Genomic DNA, 22,260 nt, shown 5'->3' with positions numbered 1-22,260 from the left:
CGTCGTCAAATAACCATAATATAAATTCAATATTTACCTTACAACGTTAATATACATAGATTGATTTCTTAAGGTCCTAAAATTATTATATGAAGAGGATTATTGAGGGATTTATTTATGATTTAACATTGTTTAATCAACACGACTAAAGTGAATTTCCGGTGACAACATCAACAACTTGATTGAACATATTCATACGTATCGGATTTTCAGATGCATTAAACGTTCAATATGACTAATGGTTTGTACAATGTTATGATGATTTTCCAGTAATTAAGTTAATCTTGAACACCCCAATTCCTCGTTACTTATTATGCACTGTCTATGTGTAGTCACAGACTTTTATTAATGATGTTTAGTCCAGTCTAAATACTGTATCGTTAAAAAAAGAAGCCTGGACGGCATTTGAGAATGACTATGTCTATGATTAACCTCAACATATACTTCATGTCATGGTTAGATTCAACCAATTCTTGATCAAATTAAGACATTCTGATCGACAGAAATATGAATGATATAATTAATCAAGTAATATAACTAATCTATAAAGTGTCCTAATCAACATGTAGTCTAACAAAATAAACATTTGAAACCAGATTTTTGTAATCCGTAACATTTTTGTAAAAAACATTGAAACATTTGTAGAGAACTGCAGGTGCCCCTCTAGTCTAAAATAATAGACGTGTTGTGTTATACAGGATTCTTCCAATCCCTAACGTCTAAACGGGAATGTGCAAAAAACGGGGGTGTTAATAACAGACATTGCCAAAAATATTGAAATTGTTTTGAGTGAAGTATTTTATGGTTGAAATTGATCATAAAGAGTTATATTCATACTTTACAATGTAAGTGTAATGTTATTTTGCACTAAACAAGCATTTAATGCATTAAAACAAGTTGTTTACCTTTCCACTAAAACGAAAGTTGACTGACACAGACAACAATTATGCGAAGGGGAACAACTCGATACAATCGTAATAACTCGGCCTCCTCCGACAAAGCTTCGAGATAGACCTCGTTATACAATCGTAACAATTCGGCCATGGCCGAAATGTTCTGAGCAGTTTAAAACTGTGCGCTGAAGCCTTGCAGGTGCCCTTCATGTATATATTGTTATGTTTTGACAGAATGAAATGAAGGAAAGCCGTCAAACTCATAATTATAAGTTGGATATTTAATTTTTGTGTAAGGAACTAATATAAAATAACATTATCTGGTAATCTTTCTTGTTTTTATGATATTTTATAGACGCTGTATGCTTTAACCCGGAATCCTGATCAGAACAACTACCCACTTTTGATACTAAACAATTTGTACGTGAAGGATTTACCATATCAAAAATCTAAAAAAAATCTGTCAACATACAATTATTTGGACTAGTGCCCCTCATGAATGAAACAAAAACAATTATTTGTTTAATATTGACTTTTTTGTGCAAGGAACTTTTATGAGATAATATATAAGGGTGATTAATGGTTTTGATGATCTTTTATAGACATAATGTGTTTTAACCCGGATTCCAAATTGGAATAAATAGCCCAAAATGGGGACAAAACAATTTTTATGTGAAGGATTTGCAATTTAAAAATCGTAAAAAAATCTGTCCACATACAATTATTTGGACTAAATCAACATGAAGAAAATATAGTAAAACAAATGTGTACATAAATATCATATGAGTAGTGTCCCTCGAAATAGTACAAAGAAGTCATCCCAATAGAATGAATAATCACTATTTATTTAAATGTTTACTAGTATGTCATTAATTAAAAACATTCTTAGAAAGTTACAATGTATTATGACATATATCTACAATTAAGATACTTTAAAATTTTAAATTTATTTTACACTTGCATATGAAATTAATAAAATTCGGTATTCACTCGATGAATTTTGTTAATTATTCAATGGTTTTTACCTACATTTGATAAAGTGCTCAAAATAAAGTTGAAATTTATAAATTGTTCCATGCATGGAATACTTTAGATAATGAAAAAAATGAAACGTATACCTCCCTTTATTGCAGCATACTCGTTTGACGGTGTGCTGGTATTCAGCATGCTGGTGATATGTACATGTGCCTACATGAGGCGGGTCCCAAGGCTGAAACAATGGTTCCTTTCAGAAAAGAAGGGATTTCTTGGCGTGTTTTACAAAGGTACGAATCAATTTGCTTGATGGCATACATGTAGTCCATACATGTCTACCCAGTGTCAAATTGAAAGAAAATTATCAAAACACTTGTAAAACAAAATGGAAAAATTTAAATATGAGAATTGTCCTTTTTTCTGTTTCTAAATGTGCACCTTTGATAAGTTAAGAGAAATTAAAAAAATATACCAGTAGATACTTAAAAATGTTTGTGATATTTCTGTTATTTGTTGGTTGTTATATAATATGATGATAATAATTGTAATTATATTTATTTTAGCATCTGTGATTGGAACTAGACTTCACATACCAGTGGCTTTATCACTGACACTGATGGCAATATATGTGATGTTCTTGAAATAGCACAACCTTGAAAGTGTTCCTAATTCGATATAGTGCTTCAATCATCCTTTACACCGTGACATGTCATCCTCCACTCGCCCATGATTGTTCACTCAAGATCAGGTGTGCTACAAGCTGTCAGTGTGGGCAGACCGATGCAGAAGATCACATCTTGAATCTCTGGATATCAAGGATGAGTTCATATATTTATTTCAGTTTTGATATTTATTATTTTGACTTAATTCAGTGTAACTATTTTCTTTCGTTAGTACATGTATAATGTAGTGTTTTTGTTTCATGGTAACATACCTTAAAATTAATCCGGGATACCCATGATATTTATTATGTATATTCTAGAGAGTAATCGGAATACCGATTGGTACAATGTTAAAAAATAACAGTATGTTAATCTGAAATAGTCAATAAACTATTTGTTGTGTTAAGCATATCTTCATACTTACATTTGTGGTATATAATTTCAATGGAACATACATACAGTTTACATGTTAGATGTATAGTTGTATAATGCTTACTGTATATGAGGGTTGTATTGTATTATCATGTTTCAATTATTGCCATGTTGTATGAAAATATGCTTGGGTGAAAAATATCATTGTTCATGCACATTTGATTGTACATTGTGATCAGTATTTGGTGTGTGAAGTCTTCATGTACTGGTATGATTGAAAAAAAAGTATTATTTCACATTATAAATGCCTTTTTGTGATTGTTGATATGATAACATAAAAATGTTAAAGAATTATAGTGTACTCAATGTACTAAAATCATCTAAATGCTCATAATGATGTTCTTGTATTATTCATGTGTTAATTATCAATCAAGATTGAATTTTTTTTTCCTGTTTGTCCTGATCATCTTTAAAACTTTAAATGTTAATCATAACTGCATATTTTTGGCCTATCGCTCAGAGCATGCCTTCTATTTCTACACATCATTTGTTTGTAATCATTATCCTGGTTTTTGTATGTAAGTGAATTGAGGGAGAGTTAAATTTATATGTTTTATGATGTTCTAGAAGATGAAGAAACTGTTCAAGTGAAGTCATACTGAGTCTTAAATATCTCCAGTGATAGCAACATTAAATGGCATATTCTTTTTTTCCTCCTGATGGAAGAGCACACTATATAAACATGTGCATAGTGGAATGCAAGAGTAGATGTGGTTCATAATTGATGTAAACTGCATGAAATACCAGTAGTCAAACTTTTGATTTGTATAAATGAATGTCTTATAATGCGCAGTTACCTCTCCTCTTCTATATATAATTAAGCTTTCTATGCTGCATGTTGATCATCAGGGATGACTTTTAATCTTATTTAAACTAAATTTTAAGTAAAACTAAAAGCCATTTTTTCCTTTGACAGTGGCCTGTTTCAATAAAGATTGTGGTTGATTTGAATCATAAATTATAATAATATTTATGTTATATTTTGCTTTTTTGCTACCTTCATTCAAAACTCTTTGGCTCGAACTCGCTTGGCTCGAATTCCTCGTAGGCTCAAACTTGATTTAGAGGACTGATTTCTTTAAACTGAAGGTAAACAATCCCGCTTGGCTCGAATTTTCCGACATTCAAAGTACTTTCGCCGGTCCCTTGGAGTTCGAGCTAACGGGGTTCGACTGTATATGTGTTAATTGAACTTGAGCCATTTCTAAGAATTAACTTTGAGTTGAGGGAAAAAAATCAATGTGTTGCCATTTGTGTTGTGATGACATCAAGATTTATTATTATTAAGATCCTTTAAAATCTAAAACAGTCCACTGGCTATTAGGTTTGACCTTCATAATGGCACCAATTTGTGGTTATGGAACTTTTTTATGCTCCTGGTTGATTTCTAAATATTTGTCATTGAATTTTGTCACGGTTGATAGAATTTGTATTCAATATGAAATAGTTCTTGGGAAAATGGAAAAAATGGGTTATTAAAATATGCTAAAAGGATTGTTATAGTACTATTACTAGTATTAAGTATATTGGCAGACATTGCTCCTTTATTCTGCTAGTATAGTTTTGTTGGAAATTTTAAGTGTTTTATTGTACAATTATTATTTTTGGGATCTACTTTTATCACATGGCATGGCTTGTTTCCAGTGTAATACAATCATTACATATTTTCTTGTATTACAATAGTTTTCTACTACCGGTAAATTGACTTTGACGCATTCAATGTCAACATTTTACTCAAAGTGAATAAAATCTTCATTTTTGGCAAAAAATGTGTCATCGGATAATAAGAATCTTGCATTCATTGCCATTTAGTTCATATGCTTATGAAAAGTTGCCAAAACCTTGCTTAATAACTTTTCCCAAACTCGTTTCATACTGTTATGAAATGTCAATGAATGTTGGATCCTATTTATTTGAAATAAAATGCAAACAATGTATTTAACAATTTTCTTGAAGGGAGAAAATTAATGTTTATTTAATGCAATATGCATGTATAAACTTTGACTGTGATGACAATTACAAAAAATAAATTATAAAAACCTGTGTCTTTCCATTTTATAAATTAAAAAAATTAATATAGATGTGCGTTTTCTAACAGAACATCATTAAAATCAGTATTTATTTCAAATTGTGTCAAATGGAAGCATTAAACAGCAATATTTATATGGTGAAAACAAAGACAGTGTAATTTGATAGTCTTCTATATTATTTGAATACTTCTCATTTCTGGCTTGATTACCTTTGTTAAATGAAGTCGCCATTCCATGACCAGTGAAAATATTCAATGCCAATTTATGAAGATCTTGTATTGAATTGATGTACATGTACATTAAAATTTATTACCATGGAGTGGACATAGCAAGTTTTAAGTTGTAATAAATAATTTCAAATAATTGGCAGTTTTAAAAAGGAATAATTTGATGTGTGACATGTGTTGCCTGTTGGAATATATTGTAATCAGTCAGTGAAAATGATAGAAAAGTGGGAAACAGTACTGATATGGTACTAGTGATACAACACTTACATTGGCTCCAGTTCACAGATAAATTTTAGATATGCAAACTCTTCTGACAGACTTCTATGGGATAAATACAGACATTTGCTTCCGTTAGGTACTTGTTAAGTGTGCACATTAAGACTTTGGAATAACCCGACTGATATACACCATGTTCAAGTCATATCCGTTTAGTATCAACTTACTGGGGTACGCGTCCATCGGCATGATGGCATGTGCCATTGCCTTGTAAGTATATGTTATGTTTTGGACATAAACAATGTTTTATCATGAAAAACTCAATTACGAGCACTATGGCATAATCCCTACCATTGCTTAAGTTCTAATTATATGTTAACTCTTTCATGACATCCATCATGGCACTATATTCAAAACAGTATGACTCTGTTTGGGATTTATTCAGCATAAATGTTGAGGCAAAGAAAATATAACCTCTTCATGTTCACATGTGCAGATTCACATAATGCTTGGAATATTACTTAACCCTGTGCCTCTTAATAGAATCTTGATCTTAATTGTTGACTATTCAGCTTGTCTCTGCAGTTTCTATTGCATTATTATCAAGCGAGCACATATAGTCAAGCCTTTTTATGTCCAGGACAACCCTAGCAATAGGTCTGCCATACTGGGAGAGGTCGGAGGTGACCTTGGGGGATCTAGTAACAATCACCAACCAAGGGCTCTGGACCTACTGTATAAACTTCAGCCCTGAGACGACTTATACAGACTCATGTGGCACATATGGTGAAATAGGTAGGAATTTATTGGCATTATTTATTGAATTCATTTTTGATTTTGCTTTTTAACACATAAAATATGTCAGTATAGCTCTGTATTGAACTGTTCTACCTTAATAACTATGTGAATGAAACTTTTACAAATTCTATTGTAGTTACAGGCTCTCTAGCCAATCCACGTTTTTACTAGTTTTTTGGAAGTGGTCCTAGTTTTTCCTAGTTTTTCTAAAATGCTCCTAGTATTCCTAGTTTTTGTGTAGCCTAAAAAGACGACATATAGGGGTTACTTTTGTCGGCGTCGGCGTCCGCATCCCATTTTCGCGTGTCCGGGGTATATCTCCTAAACTATTAGTGGTATCAACTTGAAACTTCATATGTAGATAGATCTCATGGAGGGCAAGTGCAGTGCACAATAACCGTAACTCTTGCTTTCTTAGTTTTAAAGTTATTGCCCTTTGTTAATTTTCATGCTTAAAGTTTTGTCAGGGGCATATCTTGAAGAATATAAGAGGTATCAACTTGAAACTTCATAGCTAGATAAATCTCATTGAGGGCAAGTGCAGTGCACAAGAACCGTTACTCTTGCTGCCATATTTTTAGAGTTATTGCCCTTTGTTGGCGTCCACATCCTGTTTTCACTTGTCCGGGGCATATCTCGTAAACTATTAGTGGTATCAACTTGAAACTTCATATGTAGATAGATCTCATGGAGGGCAAGTGCAGTGCACAATAACCGTAACTCTTGCATCTATATGTTTAGAGTTATTGCCCTTTGTTAATTTTCATGCTTAAAGTTTTGTCCGGAGCATATCTTGAAGAATATAAGAGGTATCAACTTGAAACTTCATAGCTAGATAGATCTCATTGAGGGCAAGTGCAGTGCACAAGAACCGTAACTCTTGCTGCCATATTTTTAGAGTTATTGCCCTTTGTTAATTTTCTTGCTTAGGTTTTGTCCGTGGCATATCTTGTAAACTATCAAATGCCACCTACACTTGAAAGTTAAATGGCAACATCATTGTCTATAAATGAATAAAATGCCAATCTAACAGCTATAATGTCGACAGTAAATAATTCGTCAGGCGACACATCCGACTCACGGAGTTCTAGTTCAATTGCAGCATTATGTCTGAAAGTTTCAATTTCTGTTTTCATTGTGTTTTGAAGATTTTTCTTGCAGAAAACAATGTAGAGATGTTCAGCTGATTTGAAATGCTACTGGCAGTAGTGATTTCATGTCACTGATTCATAGTTTGACCTTCATCCCTGGTTATTCAAGGTTTGCCTATGCTGAAGTGATGCCAAACAGAAGCAATTTACAGCCAGCTGACACTTATATGTAAAAATCCTAGTTTTCTCCTAGTTTTATTTTCAGATGTATTGCTGGAGAGCCTGTAGTTAAACTTAATAACATTTATTGATAATATTTGAATTGTTTCAATGAAAAGTTTGACCTTTTTCCAGCTGGAAGTGATGAAACAGCAATGAACGCCACACGAGCCCTGGCGTTTATAGGCCTCGTTCTCGGGATTGCTGCCCTTGTAATGGCTGTCCTTGCTACGTTTCCGTTCAAGACCAACAACCGCATCCACTTCATTTGTGCTGGCCTCGGAACTGCTTCAGGTTAAATGACATATTTTCTCCAACCTTTTTCTCTCTTCAGTAACATTCCTTCACTTCTACACTTTAGGGCCATCTCATGAATGGATGTACAGCAACATATCATTACAGTAGATCAAGAACTGCATTTTGATACAATTTTAATCTGCTGGCGTCTTAAATTCAATGGAAACGTTAGTTACTTGCAAATTTAAACAAGCTTTGTGTCAACTTTTCCATTTTTTCGTAATTGTTCGTAATTGTTTTGAAATAAATATAATTTGACGGTTACTGATGAAAAAAGAGTGATCCTATAATACATTTATTGATAAGACGGGGTTGTATATCTGTACTTTCTTTGTCAGAATGAATCTGAATTGTGAGTCTTTTGCGTATGATCTTCACTGTATGGATTACTGCTTTAAATTGGATAGTCTTGAATACCCATGTAGTCTGTTATTGTGGGAATATTTTTGTTTGATGAATCTATAATGGCTGGCTCAAGTTTCTCGAATGATCTTAAGTCCCTTGTTACAGGATCTAACTAAGCACTCTTATTTAAACTGTGGTATTTTCTCCCTTTAAAACATTTGAGACAACTAAAGGAAACCATTTTTAAGATTATCATGACTAACTATTTTAGTAGGTACCGGTAATCTAACTGAAGGAAATAATATACTTAAGCCTGTTACGCTTTAGATTTCTAAAGAGAATCAGCCTGGGTTTGGCACATTAAGTTCCTTAAGATGTATTTAGATAATATACATACTAGTTTTTTTTCTAAATCCCTGACTATTTTGCATATCAATACACATGTCAAAACGCCCAGCTTCTTTTTCCAGGGGTATTCCTCATGCTGACAATGGTGGTGTTCGTGGCGCGGACAAAGATGTCTGATTATGATGTGGATGTGTGCGTCTCCCTCGTTATCATTGGTTGGCTTGCAGCTTGGGTTTCAGCTGGCTACATCTTGTTTGCCTTCTCCGTCAAATATCAGGCTGACAACTGATTTTGAGCAAACAGAACCTTAAAGTGACACTCTTATTCCAAATCAATACATACACATGTATAACAAACATAAATTCTTAGTGATGAACCTTCAACTTTTCCTAAATAACAAATTTATGGAAAATATTAATTTCTGATAACAAGATTGTAACGTGTATTTAATAGCTGAATATACAAAAAATATAAATGATTGGTGAGTGCTAAGATTTACTGCAATCTACTATCGTCTCATAAGGTAGAAATACCGTGTTTTTATATAGACCATTGATTGTGACATTTATTGATCCTTTTTGGTATATTAAAACATTTTAATTAATTGAGGTAAATCCTATTTGTGAGTAATATTGCAACTTTAAAAGAACAACATTTTAATAATAATAATAATAATAATAATAATAAAAATATATCCTTAATGATACATGTTCACATTATTCTCTTGTTTGTCTCATAAAAAAATGTATTCATTATTACTTGCAAATTGTTTCATATTATTTTGTTGAGTTAATTACATGTTAATTACTTGTTGATATATGTTTTGTTTGGAAAATATTATAAAGCTTGAATTTGATATTACACTTCTGGTTATTTCATTTTACAATGAACTTTTAAAATTGAGATATCTTGATAACTAGGGTACATCACATTCTTTTGGGCTCAAGGTTGAAAGCATTGGCTGACAAAACCAATTATTGTTGTCTTTAATTGTCATATAGGGTGTTTATGCACAATCTGCATTGAAGCCTGATTTTTTTTTATTCTAGCTAATGAGATTATGCAGGCAGATGTATGTTAAAGAGGAAAAGAAAATGCTGCTTACCCATATACACGCCAGTCCATTTTTTAATCTGAGATTACCTATATTAACACTGTTCCTAAATATCATGCAGCAAAATATTCTGACAGAGTATCATGAGGATTGGATATACACTGTTGAATTCATCAGGATTTGACCTAGATTTTGACCGGAGATGACCCATATTCACATTGGTCTTATGTTGAGCCATATTCTGACTGAGCTTACTGATTGGTTAACATATGTTGTATTTATGACACAAAAACAACAACTTTAACACAAAATTGTTAATGACTTTCAAACACCCGCCAGGTTTCCTCCAATCAATATCCCGGAAATTTCAGATGAAAATTGACTCCTGCCAAAATTCCTGTGATGTGACACACATTTTAATACCAATTCAAAAATACAGATTCTTTTTTATCAATTTTATTTTCCCTTCGATACTTGAATGCACCAAGTTTTGTTTTACATGTACATCATACATGTATGCTACTAGTTATATTCTATAACACAAAATAATTAATTAAACAAAAAGTATATGGTAAAAGTAATAAATATTTCTTAATTGTCGTCTACATCCTTCAACAAATTCGTTTAAATTTAAAAATATGGAACCAATAAGAAAATAAAATTAACACTTAAGTACAGATTGAAATTTAAAAATACCAATCCCTATTATTATGCCAACATTCTTATATTGTCATTATTTCCCTTGTTCATCCTTTTCATGAAACCCATCAGCATCTATACCCACATCTTTATCAGAACCTCCATCACCAACACTTGCCTCATCTTCTGACAACTCCCCATACACTTCACCTCCAAATGTTTCCTCGGTTAAACCAATCAAATCTCTTGACCTTGCAGCCACAGCCGAGGCTACATCTGATGAAAAACCATAGTTCCCACCTGCTAGCTTACCTAACCTATCTTCAAGTGTTAACATTGGCATTCTAACATCAGTCCTAAATTCATCTAAATCTGCACTTTCACTGTCACTTTCATTACCAAACTCTTCAGGTTCAACTTCTTTATCCTTTCTATTACCAATTAAATCCATTAAAGGAAGTCCTATTCTTCTTCCTGAATCTTCAATTTCTTCATCTGAATCATTATAATAGTAATCTATATCTTTGTTTGCCTCTGTGTCAGAGTCTGAATCACACATTTCACACATTTCAAGCATGTTACTCTTCCTTATTCTTCTAACACCAGCTCTGGACACATAAGAATTAACATCTCTTTTAGTTCTTATATCTTCTAGATCCTGGTTTTCTGAATGAAATTTGACCTTCAAGTCATCTTTTATTTTTTCATCTTTAAAACAAATTTCAGTTTTTGCAGACATATCATTAGCTGGTGTTCCTTCAGTCCTATCTTTATCAAAAATGTCAAAACGTTTCTGGTCAACATTATCATCATATTTATTGATGCCCTCAGGTTCTGATTCAGCAACTTCTGTTCCTCTTGTTTCTTGAAAACATTTATCACCATCAATATTTTTCTGTTCATGTTTATCAATACTTTCAACACTCCAACCTTTCCTATCTTGTGAAACTATTTTACCACTGTCATCAGAGTCATTGACTTTGTTGTCAGTTTTACCACTTTTATCAGTACAACCATTTTTGATTTCCTTTTTAGTATATTGACCACCATTGGTGTCATTGTCTGTGTGGTCAGTTTTACCATGACCATCAATACAAACATCTTTGCTCCCCATTAAACTTTTATATCCACCATCAGTTGCATGTCCCAAGTTGTCCACCATTCCTTCCTTCATACCATTTCTCTCTTCCTTAGACTGTGCAGTCTCTGAGTCGTCCTGGTATTGCGGATACATCTTCTTCAGTGCTGCTTGCTCTCTCTTGTTCACTTCCACTGCCCTCACGGAGATCACAGATTTCAGCTCTGTTAACACCCGCATTGCTTCTTCTCTTTCCCGTTTCTTTTTGGCCTTTAAAGAAAATCAGTAAAAAATGAGGCAAAAAAAAAAAGTTTGGTCAGGGTTTCATCCTTTTCAAAAACAGGGAGTGTAGGTAGGCTTTTTTTTCTTATTTTAATTAGTCTTTATGTAAGAACATTATTGTTTTCATTGGAGAATTGTGTAAAAGTAATCTTCTGTATCAAGCTTAAAAGGTTTAAGACTACATATTAAAACACGCTCTTAAACATTTCAATTTTTTACTAACTGACTATAAAAATGGTAGGGTCGGCGCCTATTTCGTAGGTGGGGTTTTAAAACCTGAAACAAATGCATTTTTTTTAGGCCTCAACCATGTTAAGCATGTTGATGTACATATGGAAAAAGACACAGTTGCACTTCTATCAGATCTTTATTTGCAGTGAGCTTTGGAAAAAACACTTTCAAGAAATGTTTTTTTCTTGTTTATCTATTCATGCTTTTATGAATCACCTTATTTCAACAACTGGTTGGTTTTAAGTAAACAATTGAGATTATTTGTAAATTAAGGTGTTTGTTTGACCATAGTACAGCAGTTCAAAATTATACAGTGTTGTGCTGGTAGGATAAACTTGAAATAAGACACAGTCACATCTTTTTTAAGAACATTTGTCAAAGAGAGCCCGGACTTCTTTGGAATGTTAAATATAGTGGTACACAAAAGGGTTACTCTACCTTTTCCTCTGCTGTCAAAGGTTTCTCCCATTGGTGGTCAGATATAACCTCATTTGGATCTGTGTACGCCTCAAACACCTGCAAGTCAGAGCACATCATGTAATGTAATGTGATTAAAACCTCTCAATTGGGCATAAATTCAAAATTTTATTATACCCTCACAAACGAAGTTTGAGGGGGTATATAGGAGTGAGCTTGTCGGTCGGTCGGTCGGTCGGTCTGTCTGTCGGTCGGTCGGTCTGTCGGTCGGTCGGTCGGTCGGTCGGTCTGTCGGTTTTCATGGTTTCCGGACGATAACTCATGAAAGGCTTGACAGATTTGAAATTGTTTTGGTACACAGGTGTAACATCAGAAGATACAGGTCAAGTTTGATATTGGGGCTGGTGGGGCTAAGGTCAAGGTCACTGTTACTAAAAATAGAAAAACGGTTTCCGTAAGTTCGATATTGGGGCCGGTGGGGCCAAGGTCAAGGTCACTGTTACTAAAAATAGAAAAACGGTTTCCGGACGATAACACATGAAAGGCTTGACAGATTTGAAAAATTTTTGGTACACAGGTGTAACATCAGAAGATACAGGTAAAGTTCGATATTGGGGCAGGTGGGGCCAAGGTCAAGGTCACTGTTACTAAAAAAAGAAAAACGGTTTCTGGACGATAACTCTTGAAAGACTAAACGGATTTGAACAATTTTTGGTACACAGGTGTAACATCAGAAGATACAGATCAAGTTCGATATTGGGGCTGGTGGGGTCAAGGTCACTGTTACTAAAATAGAAAAATGGTTTCCGGACGATAACTCATGAAAGGCTTGACAGATTTGAACATTTTTTGGTACACAGGTGTAACATCAGAAGATACAGGTCAAGTTCGATATTGGGGCTGGTGGGGCCAAGGTCAAGGTCACTGTTACTAAAAAAAGAAAAACGGTTTCTGGACGATAACTCATGAAAGGCTAAACGGATTTGAACAATTTTTGGTACACAGGTGTAACATCAGAAGATACAGATCAAGTTCGATATTGGGGCTGGTGGGGTCAAGGTCACTGTTACTAAAAATAGAAAAATGGTTTCCGGACGATAACTCATGAAAGGCTTGACAGGTTTGAACATTTTTTGGTACACAGGTGTAACATCAGAAGATACAGGTCAAGTTCCATATTGGGGCTGGTGGGGCCAAGGTCAGGGTCACTGTTACTAAAAATAGAAAAATGGTTTCTGCTTCATAACTTTAATTGGGCATGAGATATTGTGATGAAACTTGCTGTATAGGCAGCCTCTGTGAAGACAATGCTTGTGATTGAAAATGGGGCCAGTGGAGTAAAGGTTTTTGTGCACTGTTACGAAAATAGAAAAACGGTTTCCGGACAAACAATACATGCATGATAAAAGAAGATGCAATGTGCAGTAACCTTGGAGTTATGGCCTCTTTTCATAGGAATGGTTTGCCATTCCTGTGTCCAGGCGGCATTTGGGGGTATTCGTCACTCCTGTGACAGCTCTAGTTAAAATTAATGGGCTTTTTTCATGCTTAAAAAGTTATTTGAAACTTTGTTTCACATACCCTTGTACACTTCACAAGTATTTAATAACAATGTTAATGATGATAACAATAACAATGAAGAGAATAGTTGTTTGTTTCTGTGTAAGATTCAATATATTCCTCCACATGAGCAACTAACGTTGAAGTTATATTTCATGCCAAAAGTTAACTTCTGGGGTTAACTTCTATAAGCTTCTTTATAATTGATACTTGTATTTCACTAAAATGATACTTAATTGACATTTAATTTGGAAAAAAAATGTTAGGAAATGTGAGTTTGTTAAGTTTTAATCAGTTTCTTTATTATCAATAGATCACCAATAAAAATGAAATAATTAATTGGAATAAGGCTCTGGTATTTATGTTAGAGTGAATCTCAACACATAAATTCAATAAACATTTAAAATATCAGTATGTCTCCTACATCCCTACCTGGTCTTCAATAATGTAGTCTTCAACCTCTCTGGTGGGACTTTCGGCCAGGGGAGGTTTATCCTCCACTTTCTCTGCACTGTTACCACCTTCAGGTGAGACATCTGGAGATAAAGTAACGAAACAGTGTGGGGTTTTAAAGATAAAATTAATGCACTAGACACAAAATGACAGGTTTAAGGTATCTGATGTAAGGTTTGGTGAAATTTGGATGCCTTCTGACCACATATTATTTTGGTATCATTATATGGAAGGATTTAATGTGTACATGAATTATAATTATTAATAATATATAAATGAATAAATATATCAGGATAAAAATAATGCAAAGACAATGTTTTGATGTTGAAAGATTGGACAAACTGTCATTTCAATTCCAATTACAGTTGAAATAAAGAAAAGTTTGCCAATTGTGGTAAGCGCCATAAATCTCTCCTTACTACGTGCAGCTTCACAACTTCATCTCAACAACATTACCCTAATGTTTCATGACTCTAACTAGGTAAAATAGTTTTAAAGTTTTGAATGACACAAGTTTGCATAATACTTATAGACTGAATCATAGAGAGAATCACTTTGGATGGACAGAGGAACGGACGACAAGGGAAAATAAATATTCCCCCCAGTGGCGCATAAATATACAAACGGCCATAATTTTATCGGTAATGTATTTTTGCCATTGAATTAGAATACACGTAAGTTGTCTGTAACAACTATTGTTCCAAATGATACCAATGATATTCTTTCTGATAAAAAGTAAAAAAACAATCTTTAAACAAATTTAAAGACCATAACTAGTACCAGGGTACAAAATTTGTGTATAATCGCTGAGAAGTTTACCTTTCTTGACCTTTCCAGTGACATTTTCAATTCTTAACAGAGCTTCTTCCCAGCATCCCTTGCAAGACTCCAGCTCTGATTTGATTGGCAGCATAAGACTTGGGAAGTCATGTGACTTGAGATTGGCGTCTGATTGGCCCTCATCACTGGACTGCTCTAATTGGTTTGACAGTTCTCTCACCCTGTAAACAAATTAGACATAAACTAAGAAATATTAAGAAACACTTCTAGCCCTATATGCGGCAAAAAGCTGTTACCCAGAGTAAGTTACTTACATGTACAGGAATCCCAATTATTTTTTAGAAGAACATAGCTGCTTCTTTTTATACACATAGTGTTTCACTCTTAACTGTATAAGAAGTAGAACTAAAAGCAAGCAGGATACTCATGTTTGGTCATAATCAAAACAACAACAACGATCAGTTTATGGAAACATCATTATTACTCTTTTTTTTTTTTTAATCAGATAAATAAAGGAGACCTTTTCAAGGCAGCCTGCAGGTGAAGGTCCAGACTGTGTACCGCCACCAGGACATTTTCACCATCTGAGTGCTGTGGAGGGCTTCTGCTGACTGGTTCAGTGGTTTGCCAACTGCTGTTGTTGAAATCATAGGCTTTCTGCAGGGAACCAGTCCAACTGGTTAGGCTGTCACCAGTATCCATAAGAAATGTGTGTAACTTCTCCACTGGAATAAAATAAAGTATAGTATTACAGTGGTCATCACTGACTAAAAAACAGAAAAATCTACAATACATGTTTTACACAAAAAAGGGACAATATCATATGCTAAAGATTATAAATTTCCATTCGTTACCTTGCTTTTGGCATAACTCAGTTTCAATAAAAATATGGTAAGAACGTTAAAAGTTTTGTTTCTGCACATTACTTTACATGTGTCTACAAGCATAAGGTTTACGACTAGGCTATCTTATGGAAACAGGCCTGAAGTGCTTGTCTACAAGCAAGAAAAGATCTATAAGATTTATAATTCAAAGTGTTTTCCAATGCTAATGATTAACAGCACATATTAAACTGATGAATGATAGTGCCAAGCCTGTTGAACATACTATGACTTACGTTACCTTGGATGTCCACACTGCTGTTGTAAACTAGAGCCAGGGATTTAATCATCTCAGACTGGTGCAATGTGAAGAGATGAAATACACCCTGAAATGAGATATTCTTTGTAAAAGTTGGAAACTACATGAAGTCATTTTCTATATGTTCAATTTTTCAAAAGCATTTTTATGAACTTATGAATGCCACAACAAAATCTTCCGGTCTTACAAAGAACACACTTGATGTCATGAACTTTGATTAATTTGATTTTTTTATAAATAAATCAATTTTTCAAATTGCTTAAACACTTCTGCATAATAAAATACAGTGTGTGTATACAACGAGATAAAATACGTCATGAAGGCTTAATCGGGAGGCTACTTTTTACTTTCAGTGATGATTTAAAACAAAGATACCTTTTCTTTTTTTTTCAGGTTAGTGTATGCCATTTCAAGAGACCAGACTGAGTTTGATCTGGTGATTTGTTTCCTCAAACTCTTAGAAAATCCTGTTTCCAAAATATTTTTTGCTACATCAGTCGGCGGTTGTGTGAAAAGGTTTGTGAAAGTATTTAGTGAAATTAACTCTCAATCAAACTCCGAAGGTTGGGCTATGGAAATGGCATAGACTGTGCTATGTTTCATTTAAAATGGTGAATAAATAATCAAGTTATTTTTGTTTAAAGGTTTCATTTGAAGCGAAATGATGCCTTCCGATGTAGCATTTATGGCGTAATATATCACATGGTATACACACACTGAGAGTAGTGATAAATATATATTTCATTGTAATTTTCTGACCTTTTTTCCAATGGCATCAGCCAAAAATGACCAAGAAAAGCCCTGTACTATGACAGGACTTTGACTTGTAGACAAACAAAAAAGCAAACAAAAATTTGACAGCTTCTTTTAAATGGAACAATCTTGTTAAAACTATGGTAAGTATAATTCTGAAGTAAACAAAAATGCTTTACTAGTTACTTTCAAAGCTACTACAGAGTATCCATCAGTCAAAGAATACAACTCCTCATCAACGATATCTTCCTGTAGACATGGACCATAACTCTTCAAGGGTTCGTAAGCTAGATAACTTCCCTTGACATCCAGCTCAGAGCCCAGTGGATATCTAGAGTTTAAGTTAAGTTTTTTTCTTTTTATTTACACATAGTACATACATTGGAAGCAACCAATTTATTATATACTACTTCGTAATAGTTTGATGACATGAAGTAAAATCTTTATGACTTATAAAGAGCGGAGTGGCTGACACATTCTGAACAAATAAGCCTAGAACTTAATGATCACATATCTGCAATTTTAATTGGATGCAAAAAGAGGGTTGTATTCTAATATAAGAATTACTAACTTGACTGCTTGACAAACAAAACCATGACACAGGTTGCCAACTGTATTTGTGTGACAAAAAATCATAGTGGGTCAATGCATTATTATAATGAGGCTTAATTACTTTTGTAACCACGATAACTTTATATAAAATGTTCAAGACAAACTTAAAACAAAAAATAGTCTTATAATAGATAATTATAAACCCATGACTTAAAATTAAACAATGATGATACAGTAAAAAATGCCATGAAGGAAGGATACAGTTCAAGTAGTTTCTGTATTGTACTCCTATATGTCAGCATGGCATCCCTGACAACCGTGAACACTAGTCTCCTTAGCCCTGGGCACTGCCTTGTTACCATGGTAACATCGTTCTTCCCGTTTAGTTCTAATCTTGACAGGGGATTCCTCTGGCTGACACTGGTACCAGAAATTTAGGTTTAAAAAGTACTTAAAATATAACAATATAGCAAATAAATATACAAAAATACCTGTACATATAAGCATTACCAAAAATGTAACATTTGCCAAAACTTGCCTTTCTATATTATCTATTCTTGTCTTTCATTATCTTTTACTTAAAAACTGTGTCTGAAATAAATGGTGTAATTTAAATGATCTTTAAGCAACACTTTATATGTTTATTTAAAGTATTTCAAAGAAACATCAATTTTAATAATATATATTCTTAACCCTTTCCTTTAATTACATAGCTTTTAATTCTCTTTCCTTAGCCCCATTGACTCTTAAAGTTATATAACAAGAGGATTAACTAGGGAAAGCTGTTGAAACATCCTTTCTATGAAGGACAGGGTTCATAAGATTTTCCTAAAATGACCTCTCTTAAAGCCATTCGACATGAATAAATTATTGCTTAGGAAAAATATATAATGATTAATTTTAGAGAATGAAAAAGTCAGGGCTTTTTCTGCCCATTTTTGGGAAAAAGACCCTAGACATTTTGGGAAATTTTGCGTCATGAAAATGCCAAAATTGGGAAATTTTATATTTAAAAGAAAAAGCTGTCTAGTCTCCAGCGAATTAGGAAATGATTTAATATTAGTTTATTTTCCCTTTTAAAGACCAAAAAAATATCAATCCTTGGGGTGTAAATATATCTATTGCAATAAATCATGACAGATAATATTTCATACTGATCTCTGAATGTAACAAAAATCAATGATTTCCGAGTTCAGTTATCAAAAAAACTTTACATCACATAATTTATGAGGATGTTGAAAATGAACCAGTACAGGTAAGACTTTCTAAAAAAAAAAAATCGTTCTTTTCTTATTAGGATTTTTATCCTGAAAATTGGGAAAAATATCTTATATTTTGCTTTGGGTACTATAGAAAAAGCCCTGGAAGAAAGTATGATTTGATACACTTACAGTGTGAAACCTCTTGCTACCAGTTCCGTCTCCTGTATGAGCCTCAAGCATTTCTTACAGGCCATAGTAAAATTCTTATTCCTGGTTAGAAACTCTTCAACCTGGTCAATCTTGTCTCTATGCAAATATATTTGGTGAAATCTTGTCACAGTATGCCACACACTAATGATGAGGGTTGTTGAACAAATCCCTGCGAGAGAATATGATGTAGGGGCTGTCCAAGAAGTTGTCGAGAGGACGTTTGGTCGAAACATGTGTAGGTATATGAAAGAACACAGGTATGGTACTGAAAAGTTCTTCAAACTGAAAATAAATTATGAATGCCTGTTACAGTCTGTCTGATGCATTTCAATAGTGTTGTTTTTTTCACCATTGTAAGCTGTATGGTTTTTAGACTTTTAAACAAAATTTACAATAAAGCAATGTGAACATTCCTGCTGTGTCTTAGCTTTTTTCAGGAAACATACATGTACATATACAAGCGAAATCTGATGTAATTGTATGTTGATAAATGTGTACCTAGTATATAGCTGACTGGTTATTAAACTAAGCCCATTGACAGATCCTTTGACAAGATTTTTGAAAATCGTAAAATGCAGGGTAAAGATACAGCCATGATAAGGCTCAATCCAGACTAGTCCTATCAAAAGTACTCATTTTGACATTAAACATCTTAGTGTGACCTTAATCTTTGAGGTTCTGACCTGAGTCTTGTGCGTGACACACTGCTCATTATGGTGAACCTTCATGGCAAGTTTTTTTTTTAAGTCCTAAAATGCATGGTTAAGATACAGCCCAGACAGATTCAGTCTGGATGGACAGATGCACTGAACTGCCATTGAGACAACTATGGCTCACTCACCGCAAGCAGGCTTGACAAAAACAATGGTAAAGGTATTTACTATTTGAACACAATGTCCTGTATATTTTGACATGTTTCAGTCTGGTCCACATTCCTTATGTAACAGTGAAGAAAGTCTGCATCATCCTCTTGTAGTAACGGGCTAGTTTTCAGCACTGTTACCAGGCCTTTCTGACAATTGCTTTTCTGAAACAAATAAAATCACGATGTTAGCTTTTCATGAAATTGTGAAATATGACTTCCCCCACCCTGCCCCTCAAAAGATTTAGAACAGTCATTGTTCAAATCTTAGTCATATTAATATAAGTAATTATTTTAGAAGAGTTCACAGTATTTCCTGACAATATATAGATGTAAAGGCTCCATACCTTCTTCTATACTAGCTATGAAAGTGAACATTTACATGCACTTAGTTTGAAATTGATAGCTTAAAATGTGTGATACATGTATCTTAAAATGTGTAACATCCATGGGTTTTTCTGACCAAATATGTGGCTCAAATTTAGTCCAATTCCCAATGCAGAAACATACACTTTTTTTCCAAATATGACATCAAATTTCCCAATTAAGGTTTTGGAATAAAAACAAAATATTGGACCTCAAATCATTTTTGGATGGAAGAGTTGGTTTATTCTTAGATTAACAAACTATATCACATTATATTATCTTTGTGGCTAATTCTTACAGCATTCTTGTTCTTTCCTTGGCAAATTTTAATTTCCCAATAAAAGTCAAATGGATTTCTCTATAGTACCGGTTCTCAGAAAGGCCAAATTTCAAAAATGGTGAGAAAACCACCCATTGATAATTGAACCAATGACTTACAATATCGAACACCTTTGGAGATACAAAAAGTCTCAGCAAATGAAACAAAGACACTGCTTTCATCCAAACACTTCTCGGCTTCTGAAAATGTTAATCAATGCTTAATAATGTTATTTTTTTTCTCAAACAAATACTTTCATTTTATAAGTTTACTAAATAAAAAGCTTGTAGCTTATAGAAACATGCTCAAGTTTGTTTGCTGTGAATACAGTGATGGTACTTATACTAGTACTGGTGTAAATTTCAAGTTCATTAAAAAGTACCTAACCCTTGGTTTGGCTTGAACTAACAACTCCTTGGTTTGAATAATTAACAATGATAATGAATAATTATATCAATGGTCAATAGTATACTCAAAACTTGTCAACAGCACACTTAAATTAACATGGTATGCTTTATTATGAATACATAAAAATAACAATCAAATGGATGCAAGAAATAAAGCAAAATGATAAATGACTGTAAAAATTATGACAGTTAACAAATTTTTTTTTTTAAGTTTTAAATATATTTAGAACTGTTACCTTTTGTGGAGATACTTCTTCATCACCATAGGTCAAGTTCTTTTTATGATGTTTTTCTACAAAATAGAGCTCTTCTGCGAGTGAACCAGTCTTCATCAAACTATCATATAATGGAGAACCCTGAAGATATGAATAATGTACACAAGTTATTGTAATGTTGATTAACAAAATGCAAGAACAAAAAACTGCTATACTGTGCATCATATGTTTGAAAAGGAGTCTTAGAAGCTTTCAATATGGCATTATCCTTGAACATTCTTTTCAAGAAAATTGCAAAAGGTTAACCATGTTTGCAAGACTTTTGCAATCGTCAATATTTGGCCTTTTGGAAGAACATACAAGGGACTTAAATTTAACAAGAGCTGTCACAGTCACCTCACAGATGTACCTGATCGGGCCTTGTCAGACAGATAGCAATTAATAGAGCACAAGAGCTTTTTCTAAAACATTTATGCTCTCTTTATCAGTCATTTCACATTAAATACCTGTGGGGTAATTTTAGGTCATGATATACATCTCCAACAAGTTTGACAACTGAAGGTCTAAGCGTACTATTATTACTGATCGGTGTACAGGTTCAAAGAATTGAATTTGACATTCTTACCTGAGAATCAAAGGAGGTCATCTGCTAGTCATGACCAACCATGTTTGAGTACCATATGCCTAAGCAGATTCTAGAAATCAATCTAACAAACTTTTTGTGTTCGAGGTCAGCATGCCTGTAACCTTTGACCTACTGACATAAAAAATATTCTGGTCATGGCCAACCTTGATCCCTTACCGTGTTCGAGGACCGCCCTAGCGTACTGTAGTTATCCATCAGTCAAGGTTTATTCAACGGACCGACGGAATGACATGTTCAAAGCAATATACACCTACTTTTTCGAAGGGGCCATAACTAGGCGAAGAGTTTATTCAATACAGTAAAAAGTCTTTCCCAGAAGCCAGACTAGGACTAACTACAATGTTGTCAAGTAAATAATTGAAACCAAAAGCAAATCTACCTCGAAAATAACATCTTCGTCTTGATTGTCATCCATGTTGATTAGCTGTCAGAATCTCCCGCCACATTTGGAATACTTCTCATTTTACTCTGTGTGGAAATTCCACACCACGTCCTCTAATTTGATTGGACAATTGTAGGAAATCCCTGTAAATAGTACAATAGGTAAGCTTATGATTAAGA

General features: G+C 33.6%; 3 protein-coding genes across 4 annotated transcripts; 2 read left to right on the top strand and 1 right to left on the bottom strand.

Annotated features, from left to right (window-relative positions):
• Window positions 1-90: 90 nt before the first annotated feature.
• LOC128218397 (protein kish-B-like) lies at window positions 91-5,005 on the top strand. Its single transcript, XM_052926064.1, has 3 exons — window positions 91-241; window positions 2,027-2,158; window positions 2,432-5,005. Exons 1-3 carry the CDS (start codon window positions 232-234, stop codon window positions 2,512-2,514), a joined length of 225 nt encoding a protein of 74 aa, XP_052782024.1. The 5' UTR covers window positions 91-231; the 3' UTR covers window positions 2,515-5,005.
• Window positions 5,006-5,221: 216 nt separating this feature from the next.
• Window positions 5,222-9,389, top strand: LOC128218396 (claudin-5-like). Its single transcript, XM_052926063.1, has 4 exons — window positions 5,222-5,705; window positions 6,076-6,230; window positions 7,679-7,837; window positions 8,656-9,389. The coding sequence occupies exons 1-4, from the start codon at window positions 5,629-5,631 to the stop codon at window positions 8,820-8,822; spliced, it is 558 nt and encodes a 185-aa protein (XP_052782023.1). The 5' UTR covers window positions 5,222-5,628; the 3' UTR covers window positions 8,823-9,389.
• A 638-nt stretch (window positions 9,390-10,027) lies between these two features.
• Window positions 10,028-22,148, bottom strand: LOC128216417 (vezatin-like). Of its 2 annotated transcripts, XM_052922978.1 has the most exons (14): window positions 22,079-22,148; window positions 21,679-21,810; window positions 21,075-21,194; window positions 20,551-20,631; window positions 19,766-19,911; window positions 18,864-19,166; window positions 17,734-17,892; window positions 17,107-17,251; window positions 16,150-16,234; window positions 15,548-15,752; window positions 15,067-15,248; window positions 14,227-14,330; window positions 12,256-12,333; window positions 10,028-11,574 (listed from the first exon to the last, which is right to left on the bottom strand). In XM_052922978.1, exons 2-14 carry the CDS (start codon window positions 21,697-21,699, stop codon window positions 10,321-10,323), a joined length of 2,883 nt encoding a protein of 960 aa, XP_052778938.1. In that variant the 5' UTR covers window positions 21,700-21,810; window positions 22,079-22,148; the 3' UTR covers window positions 10,028-10,320. The 2 variants fall into 2 exon arrangements, with proteins under 2 accessions (XP_052778938.1, XP_052778937.1); XM_052922977.1 differs by lacking the exon at window positions 21,679-21,810.
• Between the last annotated feature and the right edge of the window lie 112 nt (window positions 22,149-22,260).

Source organism: Mya arenaria, chromosome 14, assembly GCF_026914265.1.
Source record: "Mya arenaria isolate MELC-2E11 chromosome 14, ASM2691426v1".
Lineage (NCBI taxonomy): Eukaryota > Metazoa > Mollusca > Bivalvia > Myida > Myidae > Mya > Mya arenaria.
The sequence above is the reverse complement of the archived record's forward strand: the minus strand, read 5'-3'. Positions and strand labels throughout refer to the sequence as shown.

What these genes read in the sequence shown, in the direction of transcription:
- LOC128218397 (XM_052926064.1), top strand. An exon ending in TCTTGGCGTGTTTTACAAAG is followed by an intron (nt 2,159 to 2,431) that starts GTACGAATCAAT and finishes TATTTATTTTAG; the next exon opens with CATCTGTGATTGGAACTAGA.
- LOC128218396 (XM_052926063.1), top strand. Translation starts at nt 5,629, where the DNA reads ATGTTCAAGTCATATCCGTTTAGTATCAACTTACTGGGGTACGCGTCC. An exon ending in ATGGCATGTGCCATTGCCTT is followed by an intron (nt 5,706 to 6,075) that starts GTAAGTATATGT and finishes TTTTATGTCCAG; the next exon opens with GACAACCCTAGCAATAGGTC. An exon ending in TGGCCTCGGAACTGCTTCAG is followed by an intron (nt 7,838 to 8,655) that starts GTTAAATGACAT and finishes TTCTTTTTCCAG; the next exon opens with GGGTATTCCTCATGCTGACA.
- LOC128216417 (XM_052922977.1), bottom strand. Translation starts at nt 22,114, where the DNA reads ATGGATGACAATCAAGACGAAGATGTTATTTTCGAG. An exon ending in CACTGGAAAGGTCAAGAAAG is followed by an intron (nt 14,331 to 15,066) that starts GTAAACTTCTCA and finishes CTTTATCTCCAG; the next exon opens with ATGTCTCACCTGAAGGTGGT. An exon ending in ACTACATTATTGAAGACCAG is followed by an intron (nt 12,334 to 14,226) that starts GTAGGGATGTAG and finishes TCTGACTTGCAG; the next exon opens with GTGTTTGAGGCGTACACAGA.